The sequence below is a fragment of the Hyalella azteca genome, unplaced genomic scaffold (genome assembly GCF_000764305.2).
Source record: "Hyalella azteca isolate HAZT.00-mixed unplaced genomic scaffold, Hazt_2.0.2 contig13372, whole genome shotgun sequence".
Taxonomy (NCBI): domain Eukaryota; kingdom Metazoa; phylum Arthropoda; class Malacostraca; order Amphipoda; family Hyalellidae; genus Hyalella; species Hyalella azteca.
In genome coordinates, this window is record NW_025943296.1 from 129,189 (window position 1) to 148,558 (window position 19,370).

General features: G+C 41.1%; 1 protein-coding gene across 1 annotated transcript; it reads left to right on the forward strand.

Annotated features, from left to right (window-relative positions):
• Positions 1-2,499: 2,499 nt before the first annotated feature.
• LOC108682285 (protein KRI1 homolog) lies at positions 2,500-17,608 on the forward strand. The gene is made up of 13 exons (XM_018171424.2): positions 2,500-2,764; positions 9,541-9,617; positions 10,198-10,456; positions 10,674-10,786; positions 11,302-11,420; positions 11,720-11,803; positions 12,162-12,218; positions 12,869-13,100; positions 13,605-13,829; positions 14,657-14,699; positions 15,508-15,716; positions 16,241-16,404; positions 16,756-17,608. The coding sequence occupies exons 1-13, from the start codon at positions 2,644-2,646 to the stop codon at positions 17,531-17,533; spliced, it is 2,481 nt and encodes an 826-aa protein (XP_018026913.1). The 5' UTR covers positions 2,500-2,643; the 3' UTR covers positions 17,534-17,608.
• The last annotated feature ends 1,762 nt before the right edge of the window (positions 17,609-19,370 follow it).

The window sequence follows — 19,370 nt, forward strand, 5'->3', positions numbered from 1 at the left end:
CAATACACACTATTATACAAACCATGTCACCATTATACCATACATCATATAAAATTATGCACATCATACCATCATTATAGCTTCCATATCATAATTAATTTCATATTTTGAAATTATGAAATTCATAATTTTATAATTTAATTTCCATGACTACGCAACCTTCGCATCTCAACCCCAATGCTTGCAACGCACAGCTACCATGACTCTGCAACCTTCGCATCCCAACCCTAATGGTTGCAACGCGCAGCTACCATGACTCTGCAACCTTCACATCCCAACCCCAATGGTTGCAACGCGCAGCTACCATGACTCTACAACCTTCGCATCCCAACCCCAATGGTTGCAACGCGCAGCTACCATGACTCTGCAACCTTCGCATCCCAACCCCCAATGGTTGCAACGCGCAGCTATCATGACTCTGCAACCTTCGCATCCCAAATCCAATGGTTGCAACGCGCAGCTACCATGACTCTGCAACCTTCGCATCCCAACCCCAATGGTTGCAACGCGCAGCTACCATGACTCTGCAACCTTCGCATACCAACCCAATGGTTGCAACGCGCAGCTACCATGACTACGCAACCTTCGCATCCCAACCACGATGGTTGTAACATGCATCCCTGTAAAAAATTTCCCATTGGACTCGTCTAATTATTGAGGTTAGCAAAGTGTCGCAGATCTCATTTCCAATAAGATGTCTATCGCAGAGGGAACGAAGTTCTGTCTGGACGTGTTCACAACGATGCCGTCAAGCTTGCGAACGTCAGACGTTCATCTGATCTGCGCACAGCTGGCACGTAATCAGGTCACGACGAGACAGCCTCTGTCACAGTGACGAATGGAGGAAAATATTCTTATAAAACCTAGCATTGATCGAGTTCATGACATCACTTAGGTCGATTCGCAAACTGGTGTTAGTGGTCCAGCATCACCTCGAACTTATGATAAACTGAACTATGGGAAACGAAACTAGCACCTTTCTAATTGTCAAGCATCCCTCACATGTTAAACTTTTCTATGATTTCCTAGACCTGCAACATAATTCTATTAAATTTTCAATGGAACTGGAACCTAACAATAGTTTGTCCTTTATCGACTGCAACATCACTAAATCAAATGGCCGTTTTCAACATCTATTTTCCGAAAATCGACTTTCACCGGCCTAGGCATCAGCTTTCTTAGCTGTTCATCATTTCGATTCAAGTCGAACGTGCTTCAAACAATATTTCAACGCGGCTTTCATATGTGTTCTACATTACATGCCATGCCCGCTGTATTTGAATTTCTAAGCAATATCTTCTCGCTTAATAGATATCCTTCCAGCTTGGTGTTTACACAAATCAAGAAATTCATGACTAAGCGTTACAGAGAGGTTGTTCCAGAGCCCGGTATTAAGAACGTTATTTATTATTATTGTCCATACTTCGGTCATGCCTACGACGCTATGTCAAGAGATTTTAAAGATTTGATTATGAAATACATTACAAACATGAATATTCATATGTTCTTGGCGAACAATTTTAAAATAGGTTCTTTCTTAAGGTTCAAAGATATCCTCCTTTTTCAGTGCGATCGTCCCTAGTATATAAATATTGTTGTGCACGAAATGCATCTCCGTACGTTGGGATGACGTCCTGCAGTCGTTGTACTAGGATCGCAGAGCATGAAAGGAGGAGTTGTACGACTGGGTAGCTGCTATCGCGCTTTCCTCATTCGGCTGTGCGCCTGCACGCTGAACAGTGCAATTTTTCAATGTCCGACATTGACTTTAATGTTTTGGCTTCTAGTTTTGATGCTTCGGATTAGCGCATTTTAGAGTCAGTGTATATTTTCAAATTATTGCCTAGTTTAAAAGCAGCCTTTAGATCCTATCCACTAAGAATTGGTAATAGATGGATTTAATCCGATTTTTTTTACATTTTTTCTGTGTCTTTTGTAGAGTAAGGTGTTAACTTCTGTGTTTTTAAATTCGACTGTATTAACTTCTGTTTGTATTCTAGATTTTTGTAACTGAAGATTTCTGTGTTTTTAAATTCGACTGTATTAACTTCTGATTGTATTCTAGATTTTCGATTGTATTCTTGATTTTTCTAACTGACGATGGAGCTGGACTCCGAAACGTTTTAAATAGAGATATGGTGAATTTGTGTGGAGTTATCATTGTTTCAAAATTTGTTTCCAATTTGCAATTTAAGCAATCTAGTGACATTGATACTTGAGTTTTAAATAAATGTAAAAGCTTAGTAATAAGTCGCAACGTAAGGATTTTTGGACTATATATTTTTCATTGATAATTCCATATAGTTATGCAAATAAAACATAGAAAGTACATTTATCACATAAAAAATTATCCTTTGATTTTGTTAGATCTCTTGAAACAAAGCTTGTCTCAATTTCTAAAACGAATGTACAAAAACTAATAATTTTTCCGGACCTGCGGATCAGAACGGTTTCAGGTTACCATACAACAGCTGGGATTTTTCCTCACGTGGATAGCGTAGTTGGTAGTTCCATGTTCACCTGCAATTGGGATCAAATTATCAATACGTAAACAACATTTCTTTACGTAAGTTAGCCTAATTACTATTTCTTATTATCGCCTCACGCTATTATCGTAATTGTCTTGTCTTTTACTGATCGAACATGTCTGGAAAAGTATTATTTTCTGATGATAGTGACGATGAAAATGCCTGCAATCTGAAGATAAACAAACAATATGCTGACAAATATGAAGCCTACAGAAGAAGCGAGGAGCTCAAAAGCTGTGAGTACACTTTTTATATCATTTCCTAAATTATATAGAATGAAACAGGAACTATTAATGTTTGTGTTGTTAGTAGATTTAGTATTACAACAGTAAATTGTTGTGGAATAAAGCAAAAAAAGTTTTAACCATCAAACTTTTAACATCCTTAGTCCAAACTGGCTAATCTGTATTCTGGAATATTAGGCACTGGGCTCAAATTTTCAAAAATTGCATGTGTAAAAGATTATTTTACAGGTTACTATTAAAAATTACTCATATATCACATTTCTTGATTTCTAGCAGTCAAAATTTTTCAAAATGAAATAAATGGGCAAAAAGCTATCACTAAAGAGGACAGAAAATTAAAATATTACTGGGAAAACAATTATATTATTTAAAATTAGGCAATGGCAAAAAAGATTATAACAGACTAGGTAGGCTACCAGGGGCAGGGTGCAGAGGGCCACACTCAGGAAGATGTATAAATACCAAATTCAGTTGATTCCTAAATCAAAAATAGCAGTTGTCATGTAGTATATAGTCAGATGGGGTAAGCCGGTAAGACAGGACCGAAATCACTAACAAGCCTGTAGCATCTATACCATGAATAACTAAAAAACCCTAAACCTATCAGTCAGTCAGTCACAAGGTGTAGTTATGCAATGGGCTTCTAAGCTTCAACTCAGACATTTTGCATCTAACATACCTAGTTTTCTGTACAGATAAAAAAAAAGTGAGCTGGTCCCATCTTACCCCAATGGGTGTTTTACCCCAATGGGGTAAGATGGGACCCAGGTTTCATACAGTGGCAATAGTCGTTGGAATTTCAGCGACTTTTGCTAAAGTTATCGACCAATTTTTTTTACTTTACAACGACTTTCGAGCTAAAATAATAGGTCATTTATCTTTTTCAATGACTGCCAACTAATGGGACTCTTCCACAATAAACTTATGACGACTGCCAACAAGCGACTTAGCGAGACTCGACAAGATACGACTGCGGTACTGACTAAAACCCGGACCCCAACAGCGCATTACGAGCGGCGGATGTAAAATGTTCAGCCCCGGGACAACGCAACCATCATATGTATTGAAGCTTGCAAAAATAATCGGAGAGATTACGCCAGTGTTTTTTTCCACTTAGAAGCTAGAATTAACGACTAGTGTTTTCATTGTTAAGTTATCGAACTACTGAAGAAACCTATCGACTATCGACTGCATAAATCCTATCGACTATCGACTGGCATGCGGTTGTTCAACGACCAGATGACCTTGAGATAAATTTTACAACGACTCTCGTGCCACACTATGAGACCTGGGATGGGACCAGGCTGGGGTAAGAAAGGACCAACTGGTAATTCTTATGTTACAAGGTTTTTAATCAAAGTACAAATCTGATATTCAATATTATCCATCTAGAAACGCATTATTTGATTAAATAACCACTTGTTACTGTTTTGTATTGCAGGAAGTCAACTCTAATATCAGTCACATTAAAGTTTTTGTCAAGAGAAAACTTTGTTAAGCATAGTAATAGTGGGTTGGCTTTAGTTCATTGTAGTTCATGAATAATCCATTAGTGCCATTCTCTGAAAAATTTATCAAATTGGTAATAAAAATAAAGTGTCAGATGTCGGTAATAAAGTGTCAGATGTCATGTGTTTTTTTGCTAACTGCATTTACACTGCACTTCTTCAAACATAGCTCATGCCCTGTCACAGAGTTGTGATCATAATTATTTTTCATGTTTCACGCAGTGATTTTTCCCCCAGCCAATCTTGCACATAGTTCTGCAGCTCACTAATGGGAATAGACATCCCTATTTTCTATATCCCTTTGATGCATTTTAAAATAGTGCACTAAATTTCTCTAATTAAAAAAGCTAACAAGTTATAATGAAGTTTGAGCAAAAGATAAAAATTTTGACCAACATACTCTGGACATGTACTACACAATAATATATTCACTTAAAAACTATTTTTGATAAACTGTAGGGTAATAGAGGACCATTTGTGGGGTAAGACAGGACCACTTGTGTGGTAAAACAGGATCATTTAGTGGTCCCGTCTTACCCCATGTCCGGTCCTTTTTTACCCCATTTTGGAATACATGTCAGGCAGTGATGGTAGCAGGTAGGAATGCCTAGTATGTCTAAAAAGTTGCCTATTACTTAAGGCTACCTGCCTACATCCACAAACCTGGCCAAAAATTTTTTTGTCATTAGACAGAGCTTATTTCCCAAACAGGGTTAACTATTTTGTGACCCTTCTTTACATAGATTTTCTTTAAAAATTAGCCAGAAATTCATTATTTGCAGAAGAGGGTTGCCACAAACACTGAAATGACAGGCAATGATTGTTCTAACATATTCTTTTGTCAAATTGAATTCAGTGCAATTAGAATGCATGCCATGGGCTGGTCCTTTCTTACCCCATGAAGGCTGCAATCCTGTCTTACCCCATTTGACTATATATAAATGGTAAAATTTCCCACGCATGAATAGTTTTTTATATTTTCTTCACGCACGCGTTTGTGCAAATCACGGTCATCGATTCCACGCTGTGCAGCACTCGGCGCAGGCCGCGGAGCCGTCCGACACAGTTCTGATTTAGACAGTTTTCATCTGAATGGAATGGCAACATCGTCTGTAGATTTCAAGTAATGCTGAACGATCTTCGAATTTGAGTGTGATGTGTCCCTCTGAAGCTTTCCTCATTTTTATTAATGTTTGTTGTTCGCCTCTATAATTAACCTTCATCTTTGCAATAAAAATGAAAATTTACAATTAAGATAGATTTCTTCTGGTGCCTGTGTTTTTTATGCAATTTGTACTTATTAGTGAGTGCATGATTTGCAGTGTGGTTCTTTAATCTTGACTTCTGCAGTTTGCGCAATCCCAGCCATCAATTCTACGCCGCACAAGAACAGTTTGTGGAGGAACAGATGCAATACTCAGTAGTCAGTACAGTATGCCTTTAATTTTACATTTAATTATTTTTTAATTTAATTTTACAGTATGCTCAATACAGTATGCTTTAAATTTTGGAAGAAATTATCTCCAAAGTCATATGGCAACACTGAACACCGTATGTTCCGTATCCGACAAGCAGAAGAGTCAGAAGTAACCCAGAGTCCCGGACATTTCTTACATTTTATTATTGTTAATTGTTGATATTTTTTATTATTGTTAATAGTTGATATAAACTTTGATGACCAACGAAATATAACTTTTTAATAGGGAAACTTCATGTTTATTATACTACAATTAATGATCTTTATTTAGTTATAGCCATGATGAAATGTTTTTTTTTTTTGAAGCCCGCTCCTAGATCATTAATGTTTTTATATACATCCTCATATTGTTAGGGACGCTCACCGCTTCCATCAGATCTTGAAATGTACAAGTTTAACAGATACAGATTTGTATGAATAATGCCATTCAATATTGTTAGATACATTAAATTGAGGGTGGAACATGGGAATGGCAATGATTAATTTATCTGAAGCAACCTATACAAAATTAGTGTCAAACAAGCAAACGGATGTCATGTCAACCAGAACTCGAACACCACAGCAGAGAGTATTTTATGCAGCTAATGAATTTCGCAAACTTTGCCGGAAGAGAGATTGTTGAATTTTAGAAAAAAGGCAGGATAATTCAATGAAGGGTGGTGGCAGAACTGCAATCTTGATACTCTATTGCGATTTGTGCTATGATAACCTACGTAACAATTTTCATATGATAGTTATAATTTTTTCACATTCAAAGTACGCATGACATAACATAATGCACCCAGATTTGGAAACCATAATTGCTCAAATGAAGCAAAAATAAACGACAGACCATTGACTTATCTTGCAAATATATATATATTCATATTTTGTATCACATACGGTAGCATAATTACGCTCTGTAATTATGCCATATTGACCTAATTTGTATAGTCCTTTTACGCACATTGTTATTAGGTATTGATCGTGTCAATTTTACCGGCCAGGAGGATGTCGGTAATGTAGTCCCAACATTGGCATGCAGGATCGTACTGTTGACGTACAGGTTCATGCCCTACTTGCCACAACCAGTCCAGTCATTCATTAGAAGACACCGATGGCTCATCTAATGCCATGTTGCCTTCTTTAGTTCTGTAATTCATGTCCGATTGAATTGTGATCTATGAATGAATATTCATTACTGTGCTGACTGCTGACTCTTAGAACCTGAGTCCTGAGTTGACGCGTTAGCAATCTAGGCAACTCATATCCAACCACAACACAATGCGGATACGTGTTTGTGTGTACGGTCAGTGTGATTACGTAATTTGCGTTGCCATGCATCCATATTTAAACTATTTTAGCTTTCTAAAAGTATGGCGCATGGCGCATTTTTTTACCGGCATAGTACGGCGCACCGTGCAGGTCGTTAAAATGACAATATAAATTCCCGCGCACCTGGCACATCTTCCTGACCATGGGCAGAGCTTGGACGCAGGTTGCAGCGTTGCCAATAAATGGGTTTTTAAGCCCAAAGTGTCACCAACCATTTTCAAGATGTGTCGCCGGGTAATTTTTAATGAAAAGCTATTTACGCTGAGTAATAAAAAACTATTTACAAGCCACGAACTTATTTACAAGGTTTCATGCACGTGTTACCGTAAATAACTAATTTTACCCTAAAAACAGTCCACTTGTATAGCAACTTAGCAAGTGTCAACTGAACATGTGATAATGCAGTCTGACCGCACTAATGTGACCGCAACTACGTAATTGTAAACTTGATGTTTGCATTTATTTGGCAGGACTCATCGCAACTGATTTCCGGACAAGCTTCACTGCATCCTGATCCATCCAACATACCGGAAACATTACTTTTTTCTAAATAGTTGGCCGAAGACTTACAAATATATTAAATGCAAGAATTTCAATCTAAATGTGTCGGCAAGATCTTCTGAAGGCGTAAATTTTTCTACTGAAGCATCGCCAAAGATCTTGCAATATTCATCCACTCTCTGCACAGTGGGACTAGGCTACAGAGAGTTGTTTAGACTCTTTATCTGAAGTTTAGTTTATAGTCAAATAAGTAGACCAACACCAGCAAAATATCATTGATACCAGTATCCTGGATACATAAGATTTTGATTTAAATCTTGAATAAATGAGGAAATTAAAAATTAACTGATTCTAAAAAATCTCTGGTTTGCCAAATTGCCGCTATGGTCAATGGCCATAAAACAGATAAAATTTGGTATTTAACTACGTACACACACAGGCATTTTTGGCTCATTAAGAAAGATTTCTACCCGAGGTTTCAATATGGATTTCTACTAAATAAATTAGTCAAGTGCCATTGAAACAATTAAAATTAAATTTCAGAATGAGTTATTCGTCTCATTTATGGCTGGATTTAGTTAATATTTTCCACTTGGAGAAACTAGTAAATAGGACAAAATCCATCTATGTTCTGTGACAAAGACAAAAATACCAATGATTGCAGACAATTTTATTTATTTTAGTGGCTCTCTATCAATTTCTTCAAGATAATATAAAAACACATGGATATAATATATATATTATCACTCTCTTGAATTGGGATGACTTAGACCAGTTTAGAATTTTAAAAGCACATCATTAATGAACTAGCTAAGTTTGACTTAAGTTGAAACATGCATATGTAAGGTGTGTACCCAAGGAATACTTACCCGAATATTTGCAGGTTTCTCCTCATTTTGGTTTTCATGTTGTTGTAGGAAAGGTGCATGGTGACCTGAACCACCATGCAGAGTGACTTGATCAACCCATAGTAGTTAAAATATGGGTCATAATTAAAAATTCAGGTTGGAAGACTGTTTTTTTTCTCTTCTGTCATCTTTGAATGGTACTCCCACAGAGTTGCTCCACCACAGATTCTCTTGATATTCTATAATTTTGCTAGTCTTTTGCTCAAATTGCTATGCTGCTTGATGAAGGCAGAAGTGCACTATGTATTATTATTAATATATTAGATATTAAGTTGATATAAATTTGCTTAAAATGATACATTTCTTTAAAACTGTGTCCAACTTCCTACCAGAGCAAAAATAAGCGTAGTTATTGCAAACAAAACAAAATAAGGAAAAGAGAACCAGGTTAATAAGAAGTTTGAGAAATAGTTAATGACTGATGAGTATGATGAATCTAAAGGCACTGATAAGTGATAAGCAGGCAGCACAAAATTGTAGTTCATATGTGTAACCAAGACAGCTGACCATCAAAATCTATATGGCTTAGACAAACTTGCAAATATAATTGTCTTTAAATAACTCTTAAAATGTAATTTTGGTAATAAATCTTGAAGGTTTAGGTAGTTATAGCAATACTTTGATCCTTAAAACCTGATTTTTAAGATCAACACTATTTCCAAAATCAAAAGTCTACAATATGGAATATATAAACACGGTAAAACACCATTCCCCTAATTTCAACTTGGACTGTCTACTGTCAAATTTTCAATGAGATATAAGTTAGATATGTGCATAATTTTATTATCTATTAGCAATAAGAAAGTTTATACTGCTTAATTTTTTCAGTTACTTAACTCAGCAGCTCATTTACTCAACATTCCTGTTTATGAATAAATTGTTTCTCAGAATATACTCTGAAATTCATACTTAATGATCCAAGAATGACAAAGTACATTAGTATCCAAAATCAATGTAGGTTCAGAGCTTTCAAATTCTCAATGTATCATTTTACAAAATATGTACATATATGATGAAAGTTTTGCAAATCTAGTTCCTAAGAAATGTTTATTTTTTCAGTGAAAGAGCTTGGCAAGGAAGTGGAGAAATATGATACAGATAGCAGTGAGATCTCGTCATCAGATGAACTGGCAAATGTAAGTACTAAGCATTGTTCAAATACCAACTTATTTTTAGCTTCTTGGTTCCCAAATTAGTTTTTAATGTTGATTTTTTAAACAAATAATGAACTTTACTGAAACAAATACTGAAAGTGTGTATGAAATCAAATTGATAACTGCTAGGCAGGGTGGCCCAGTGGTTAAAGTTCAGAATTCCAGGATTAGAATAGCGTAGTGCAGGTTTGATTCCAGCTCAGTGTGCCAGTTTCTGGTCTGAATCGGCAAGGAGGCTGGGTGATTAAGCAAGGCAGAATTGGACCATTGAGTTGCAAGAGCAAGACTGCAACAAACTGCAAATGTTCTCCAATGTTTGCGTTCATTAGCCTACAGCCTAACAAATGCTGAAACTGCTATTTTTGAGACTGATAATAGTTGGAACTGAAATTGTTGGCTTGTTAATTCTATTCACTATTATCTCTGAATTCTGACACAAAGTGTCTATTTTTACTTCTTGGCCTAGTAAAATTATGTTTTTTACATTTTTGTTATTGGTATAAATCAAGGTAACTACAAGTGCTGAATTTTTATATCATCTTCATTTTGATCTTTCTTCCAGCCCTCGTCTCAGTCCATGGAATATGTTGCACAAATTTTGGAAGCAGTCAAGTCCGGCAAAGGCAAGGAGCTTGCCCGAGATCCCAAATTCTGGAAAAAAAATCCTCTGGTCACCCATCAGAAGAAACAAGTTAAAAAGAAAATTAAATCAAAGACCAAAAAAAATGGCAGTGGAGCAGACGAGGAGCCTTTCACTGTTGAAAACATTCAACGGGAATATGTTGAACATATGGATCAGGGTGCCGAGGATTCAGAAGATGGTAAGTTTTGATCATAAGTTCTAAGTTTTATTTTTAATAACTGACCTGTTTAAATCTTTTCAAGTGAAACAGATGGAATTTAACTGCACAAAGAATCATAATATCAGTCTCTACGTACTTTTATTTATCTTTTATGGTCTTATTAAATCATTCTTTCATGTTTTTGAAATTTCTTTTTAAGGGGAAAATTGAAATTTATGTATCTTATTGTGAGCAGAAAACATACCCATGGAAGCACCAGCAATACTGAAGCAGAAAATCTGCTTTGATGAGAGTGATGAAGATGAAGAGTTGATTAAAGTCCCTGAGGAAACACCTCAGCCTGTCAAGGTGGGTCAATACTCCAGGTGAATGTGAGTCATACAACACTCTACTCCAGGTGAAGGTGAGTCATATTTACACTCTACTCCCGGTGAAGGTGAGTCACATGACACTACTCCAGGTGAAGGTGAGTCACACAACACTCTACTCCAGGTGAATGTGAGTCACACAACACTCTACTCCAGGTGAATGTGAGTCACACAACACTCTACTCCAGATGAATGTGAGTCACACAACACTCTACTCCATGTGAAGGTGAGTCACACAACACTCTACTCCGGGTGAAGGTGAGTCATGCAACACTCTACTCCAGGTGAAGGAATTTGGGCAAGTTTGATCAGACAAAAACATTAATTAAATTAAAAAGCAAATATAAAACTTGCTTTCTTAGCTTAAACTGTAACTGCCTCTTTCGTTTCTCTTCCTACTTGTATATATTTGTTCAGTTTCAAATTTCTTTTACAAATTCTTGAGCATTATTTATTCTTATATTTCTTATGAATATAAATTCATTTCTTGTGCAGGTTAAAAAAGTAAAGCAGCCAAAGAAGGCGGAGCTAAAGGAGAGACTGTCTAAAGCTCTCCTGAAACCCAACATGACGGAAGATGAGAAATGGATGGCGAATTACCTTCTGGAGCAGCAGTGAGTTATATAATACAGGCCACACAGATGTCTTATACAGACCATGCAGCTGTATGATTACCTACAGACCATGCAGCTGTCTGATACAGACTGCATAGATGTCTAACACAGACCATACAACTGTCTAATGCAGATCATGCAGCTGTATAATTAACTACTAGAGCAGCAGTAAGTGTATCGCCCTGTCTCTTGTAAGATCACGATGAAAATGACACATATACTTATTGAGAAATGTAAGTTTTTATTTATTGTTTCAGTAGCCAAATTCTATGAATTTAAACTTGAATTCCTAAACCCAGCAAGGAGCTCGAGTGTGACGATGAGGCACCATGCCCCGGCAGTGACAGTGACAGTGACAGCAGTGATGACAGTGACACCGAGCAGTGAGTTAGCGCTCTCATCATCTTATTATTTTAGCTCTGGAATTTATTATTTATCTTCTTTATTCTACTATAGTATTAAACTTTATATTAGGTACTATTATATACTCTCATGGTAGCTTTATTTTTATCATTATTGCTTTGAAAATTTGGTTCTTTAGATTCTTCTATTTCACATTTTCGTTATGTTTTGACTCTCTGCCTTGAAGTGTTCTCTCACTAAGTGTAAGTGTTATTAATTTTTAATAAATAATATTATAATTAATTTTCTATAATTATAATATTAGCATAGTTATAATAATAATTAATAATATAATATTATAATTAATTATGTCACATCTAATTATTATTTCCCCAGCAGGCCTGATGATGAAGAGGAACAGCTCAACATCCGTGACACACTCGCCAAGTTCGCCGCGTGAGTTCCTTGACTGTTCCTCACTGTTCGCTGATAGTGTGTCATATGCGCGGCGATAGTGAGTGTGGGGGTCGGGGTGTGTAGAGGGATAGTGAGTGTGGGGGTCGGGGTGTGTAGAGGGATAGTGAGTCTGGTTGTCTGGGTTGCAATTCTGCAGTAGATTGTGTGTCAGGTTGACCCATAGGTTAAGGTGGGGTGAGCCCTTGTATAATTTTTTTTAATGTCGTGGCAAAAACAGAGCCGAGCGTTGCAGGGCTAGTGCTTCTGAACCCCACTCTATACTCCCTCTTACAACACTCCTACTAACTCCCGTGGTAGTCTCAGTCCCACCGCCCCTCCCCACGGCCCCACTCTACTCCTGATTCTGAACCCCACTCTACTCCTGAACCCCACTCTACTCCTGTTCCTGAACCCCACTCTACTCCTGATCCTGAACCCCACTCTACTCCTGAACCCCACTCTACTCCTGTTTCTGAACCCCACTCTACTCCTGATCCTGAACCCCACTCTACTCCTGATCCTGAACCCCACTCTACTCCTGATCCTGAACCCCACTCTACTCCCTACAACACTCCTTTTAACTCCTCTGGGAGTCTCATCCCCACCACCGCCCCCACGGCCCCACTCTACTCCTCTTCTACCCTCTACAGAGAGGCCGAGCCCCACCGCCCCACGACATACCCGTACCAGTTGCGGGGCACGGCCCGTGTGCGGGACACGAGCACCCACGACAAGAAGGTAGCCTACGCCGCGCGCCGCAAGCTCGCCAAGGAGGAGTTCATGAGGCGCGAGCAGGAGGCCCTCAGGATCAAGAAGGATCTGCTGGTGCAGCGCCTCGAGGCCATCAAGAAGACGTCGGGGCAACAGACGCTCGCTTTTGATGTGTGTCCTTATTATCCTTGTATCCTCGGTATACTTACTATCCTTAGCATCTTTAGTATCCTCGCTGTCCTTACTATCCTTAGCATCCTTAGTATCTTCGGTATCCTTAGCATCCTTAGTATCCTCAGTATCCTTAGCATCCTTAGTATACTCAATATCCTAAGTAATGCTTCCTTAGCATCTTTAGTAATCTTTATTATCCTTGCATGTGTGTCAGACGTAGCAGTCCCAGGCCACGCTGGCGCTTATTCGTATTAGAGAGCAGCACCATTTTGTCATCTTAGCACCATTATTCTATTTAATTTTATTATCCATTATTATATTTTTTTATCATTATTGTACCTATTCAATTTTATCCTTATTTTATATTTTTCATTATAACCTTATTTTATCCATTTATTTACATTCATTTAATTTTAATTTTATACTTATTTTATTCATTTAATTTCATCCCCATTTTATCAATTTAATTTTATCCACTAAATTTTATCCTTATTTTCACAGGACAAAGAGCTGGACGAAGACTTCGACCCTGCGGAGCACGACAGGAAGATGGCGCTCATGTACGACCACGAGGACGACGCGGGAACTGACGTGCAGAAACCCAAGTTTGAATACGACGAGTATATTGGTGAGAGGTCGGGGGTGTTGCACGGCAGGGGTGATGTGTTGCACGGCAGGGGTGACGTGTTGCACGGCAGGGGTGACGTGTTGCACGGCGGTATATTGGTGAGAGGTCAGGGGTGTTGCACGGCAGGGGTGACGTGTTGCACGGCAGGGGTGACGTGTTGCACGGCAGGGGTGACGTGTTGCACGGCAGTACATTGGTGAGAGGTCAGGGGTGTTGCACGGCAGGGGTGACGTGTTGCACGGCAGTATATTGGTGAGAAGTCAGGGGTGTTGCACGGCAGGGGTGACGTGTTGCACGGCAGTATATTGGTGAGAAGTCAGGGGTGTTGCACGGCAGGGGTGACGTGTTGCACGGCAGTATATTGGTGAGAAGTCAGGGGTGTTGCACGGCAGGGGTGACGTGTTGCACGGCAGTATATTGGTGAGAAGTCAGGGGTGTTGCACGGCAGGGGTGACGTGTTGCACGGCAGTATATTGGTGAGAAGTCAGGGGTGTTGCACGGCAGGGGTGACGTGTTGCACGGCAGTATATTGGTGAGAAGTCAGGGGTGTTGCACGGCAGGGGTGACGTGTTGCACGGCAGTATATTGGTGAGAAGTCAGGGGTGTTGCACGGCAGGGGTGACGTGTTGCACGGCAGTATATTGGTGAGAAGTCAGGGGTGTTGCACGGCAGGGGTGACGTGTTGCACGGCAGTATATTGGTGAGAAGTCAGGGGTGTTGCACGGCAGGGGTGACGTGTTGCACGGCAGTATATTGGTGAGAAGTCAGGGGTGTTGCACGGCAGGGGTGACGTGTTGCACGGCAGTATATTGGTGAGAAGTCAGGGGTGTTGCACGGCAGGGGTGACGTGTTGCACNAGTGACGTGTTTGTGGTGAAGTAGTGACGTGTTTGTGGTGAAGTAGTGACGTGTTTGTTTTATTTCAGGACGTGGCCACGTCGACCCACATAGAGGGCCCAAGAATAAAAGGTGAGTCACCCGCACTTCGTTTTTTATCAGCATTATCAGCAATTATTATCAGCAATTCTTCGTAGATATTGTTAGCGGCTTGAGGTTCTGAACGTTCAGTAATGTTGTATCCTGTTACTGCCGTAACGCTGTAACCCTTTACTGCCGTAACGCTGTAACCCTTTACTGCTGTAACGTTGTAAAACTTTACTGCCGTAATTTTGCTACAGTCAGTCTTGATTCACATCACACTGCCAGGCCGGTCACATGTTCGGGCCGGGCCGGTTACATTCACATGTTCGGGCCGGGCCATGTATATTCACATGTTCGGTCCGGTCACTTCAGTTCCTTTCGTATCACGAGCCATGCCAGTCAAACAGCGTTGACAACTGGTATATTTCCATACCAGATTTCTGAAATCTGGTATGTTGAGATGGTGTCCGGCATGGATATTTTTTATCTTGTATCTTCGCTAAAATATGGTATGTTAAGCTGGCAATTTGGTATGCTCGTGAAAAAGTAATTGGCATCGCTGCAGTCACGTCCCGGTCAGAAAAACTTTTGCCTCGATCATGGCTGGACCGAGCCCGGCAGTGTGATGTAAAGCAAGCCTAACTTTATTCCCTTAGTCGCTCCTGTAACCCTGACCTAGCGGCCGTTACAGAGCCGTACAACCTCCGTAAGCCTAGTCCAGTAACTCTGCTCTTGTATTTTGTTCCTCAAAGTCTACTCCCCTGCTCCTGTATTTTGTTCCCCAAGTCTGCTCCCGTATTTTGTTCCCCAAAGTCTGCTCCCGAAATTCTGGTCCCGTAATGTGCCGTAATTGCAGAGGAGAAGAAGCGTCGTCGTAAGAAGGCGGGCCTGGTGGAGGCCCTGCGGCGGGACAAGCCCGTGTTCGACGGAACCCAGCACAACTTCGATGAATACTTCGACGAGTACTACGCCGGCCACTGCGAGGACGTCATCGCGGGGGACATCAAGTGTCGCTTCAAGTACAGGACCGTCGAGCCTAATGACTACGGGCTGTCCTTTGAGGATGTGAGTGTGGGGACTGGTGCTAGGGGTGTGGGAGCATCAAGTTTAGCTTCAAGTACGGGACCGTCGAGCCTAATGAGCGGTGGAGGGTTTGGTGCTGGGGGCTTGTTGGAATCAAGTGTCGCTTCAAGTATGGAACCGTTGAGACTTGAGACTAATGGCAGCGGGATGTCCTTTGAGGATGTAAGTGTGGGGCTCGGCGGCTTTTGTGCTAGTATCCTTTTTGCCATCCTTACTACAACTGAGCAGCTGCAGAGTCAAAAAACCTTGCAGAGCCCCAGGGCTTCCTGGAAGAGACCAGGGATACCTGGCAGAGCTGTATCGCTGCTGAGAACGCCAAAAAGAAAAGAGTCTGGCATTCTGCTGGCCGACATCGAGAGGTCCAAAGATTGGCGTGCTTACGAAAATGGCCGACGCGGGTGGGATCTTTATGATTTTACTAACAAATTCGGCTCTAAGAAATGAGATTTCAAGCGGTTCTCCCATACTTTATTCAGTATGTGCACAATTAACGCTGCTGTTTACAGATCGTGATGGCAGAGGGGCAGGAATTGAAGCGCTGGAACGGCCTGGCCAACATCCTGCGCTACGACCGAACCCAAGAACAGGAGCGCCGCGAGCGAGCCTACTTCAGGAGGAACAGGAAGAGCGTTAAACACATGGCTAAAGTGTTCCCTTCGCTCTACACCTAGTGAGTGGGGTGTTCCCTTCACTCTACACCCAGTGAGTGGGGTGTTCCCTTCACTCTACACCTAGTGAGTGTGGTGTTCCCTTCATGGGGTGTTCCCTTCACTCTACACCTAGTGAGTGGAGTGTTCCCTTTGCTCTACACCTAGTGAGTGAGGTGTTCCCTTCACTCTACACCTAGTGAGTGGGGCGCTCCCTTTGCTCTACACCTAGTGAGTGGGGTGTTCCCTTTGCTCTACACCTAGTGAGTGCGGTGTTCCCTTCGCTCTACACCTAGCTAGTGGAGTGTTCTCGTCACTACACAAAGTGAGTGTTCTGACGTTTGCTGATGTTCTTATGTCTCTGTCTCTTGCAGTTCGCCTGAGGAGGCAGAAGCCGAAAAAGGCGAGAAGGACGAGGAGACGAAGAAGATGGACAAAAACTTCGCCAAGAAGATGAGGAAGGAGAAGAAAAAGAAGGAGGCTGCTGAGGAAGGAGGCGTGGCAACCGCAGACAATAAAAGCAAATGTCCCGACATGGCGGAGCAAAACCAGGAGGAGGGAGTAAATAAGGAGCAAGAGGGTATGACGAATGATCGGTTACATTCTGGGGAGCGGTTGAATCACGGAGACGGGTTAAAAACCGGGGACGCTCATGTCGGGAACGTTTCAACCGACGCCACAAACGCCCCGACGTCTCGCCCTAAACACGTGACTTTATCCCGGCCACAGACGAGCGTCAAGGCTCGTCTGGACCTAGACAGACGAGAACTAGACCCCCTGGCATCGTCCAAGACGGCACAGTCGTCCCGCCTGATCGTGGGCGACGGCCTGTCGACCGTCCTAAAGCTGGACGCCTCGCGCCTCGCCGCGTACTCCTTCAGCGACCCAACGCGCCTGCAGAAGTTCGCGCTCTACAAGGAGAAGATGATCGAGCTGGGGCACGACCCTGACCAAGTCATCGACATGGAGAAGAAGAGGAAGAGAAGGAGAATGGAGGAGAAGATGGAGAAGAGAGGAGGAGTGGTCATGTGTGAACAGGAGAGGGAAATGAAGAGGGAGGAGAAGAAGCAGAAAAGAAGATTGGCCATACAACGGCAGATTGAGGAGCGGAAGAGACTGGCCGCACTCAAGAAGGCTCAGAAAAGCGATTAGTTGTGACCCACTTTTGTAGCAAACTACTAGTGATATATGTTGTTATTGTGTACGGAATATACGTACGGAAGATAATCTTCTATCATTGTCACTGCGTATTTTGCGTACAAAAATCTTAGTGCGATGTGAAGTGCCAACCAATAACATATTTTGGATTTTTTTCTGGTCTCATGGTTCGGAATAGTTTCACTACATCGGCAGGGCGCATTTACCAAAAATTGTCAACCCGAATCGTTTCCTGATTGCTCGATGAATAATGAGTTATAAGAAATCAAGTTAAAACAAATAACGGCAGCAGTTTTTCTGTGAAACGGCAAACTGTTTAAGTTGAGTAAATTTAAGTCAATGAAATACACTGAAATGCTAGGGTGCATTTCTGTCACTAATTTCACAAGGAATTTAAAAACAAGAAAAAGCCAAGCAAATTCACTATATCGATATGGTGAATTCGCTTGGCGTTTTCTTTGCTTTTAAATTCTTTGTGAGCTTACGATATAAGCAGACTGATAATATAAGTACTTGTCACTAATTTATAACCTAGTAATAAAGCACAGTTATTCCAGTCGCGTGATATTTACTCAATAAAAGCAGATTGGATAGAGGAAACCGCTTGTGATGCCTGCAGCATATCCTGCTTCTGCTCTAGATTAGTGATCAAAGAATTGAAGTTTTTTATTGAAGAAATATCACGTTCAGCAGTATTATTGAATATTTACAACTGATGCACGTTTTAACGACTGATGCAGTAATATTCAGATGCCAGGAACTCGCTGAAGAAAATCAATTTCAATTTTCATAGCCACGGAAAACTTTTCTGTTCTGCGAGACAAAATCTGGCAGAGTTAACTCAGTCATAGTAACTTCGTCCAGATATTCAACTTGAGGTGCAGGATGGTTATCATCAGGTACTGACATGCTGTTTAGAATTTGGTAAAGTTTCCGTAACTTTTGAATTGAAGAAATCACACAAGAAGAGAAAATTAAAGTCCCACAAGAACTTCCGTCATGTTCACTCCAAGTGACTTCTACACAATACATGTACAGCCAACATTCAGGACACGCAAGATACCTGTGTTGGGGACTGTCTTTTTATTACTCAATCTTCTCAGATTTGTATATCCATGACACATGTATTGTACTCATCTCGCCTCCTCCCCCCTTTCGCGTACTTTGGGGCAAAGGCGCCTACCCCTTCTCGTACTTTGGGGCAAAGGCACCTACTCCTTCTCGTACTTTGGAGCAAATTAATGCGCCTACCCTTTCTCGTACTTTGGAACAAAGGCGCCTACCCCTTCTCGTTCTTTGGGAAAAAAGCACCTACCCCGTCTCGAACTTGGGCAAAGGCACCCACCCCATCTCGTACTTAGGGGCAAAGGCGCCTATACCTCTTCTCGTACTTTGGGGTATAGGCACCTACCTCATCGCGTACTTTGGGGCAAAGACACCTACCCCATCTCGTACTTCGGGCAAAGGCACCTACCCACAGTCGAGACCACCCTCTCCCCACTCGCCCAACCCCCTACCCCACTTGCGTAACCAAGCCTCCCCTCTCCACGTACCCAAGCTCTACCCCCCCCCCCCCCCCCCTCCGCCTACAACGAAGGAATCGCAGCGGCATTTCCAGGGTCGGGAATACAGGAAATGAGCGTACGTTGGTCGTAAGGCATTGCGTATACGACGTCGTATCGATGTTCAAGTATCATGGATTACTCAAATGCTAACAACTTACCACCTCGACTCAACTTACGATCATCGTAATACTTTCGTATCTTCGTCGTAAAGCGGGTGGTAGTTACGTACTAAACTTACGATCACTTTAGAGTAGCAGCGGGGCTCG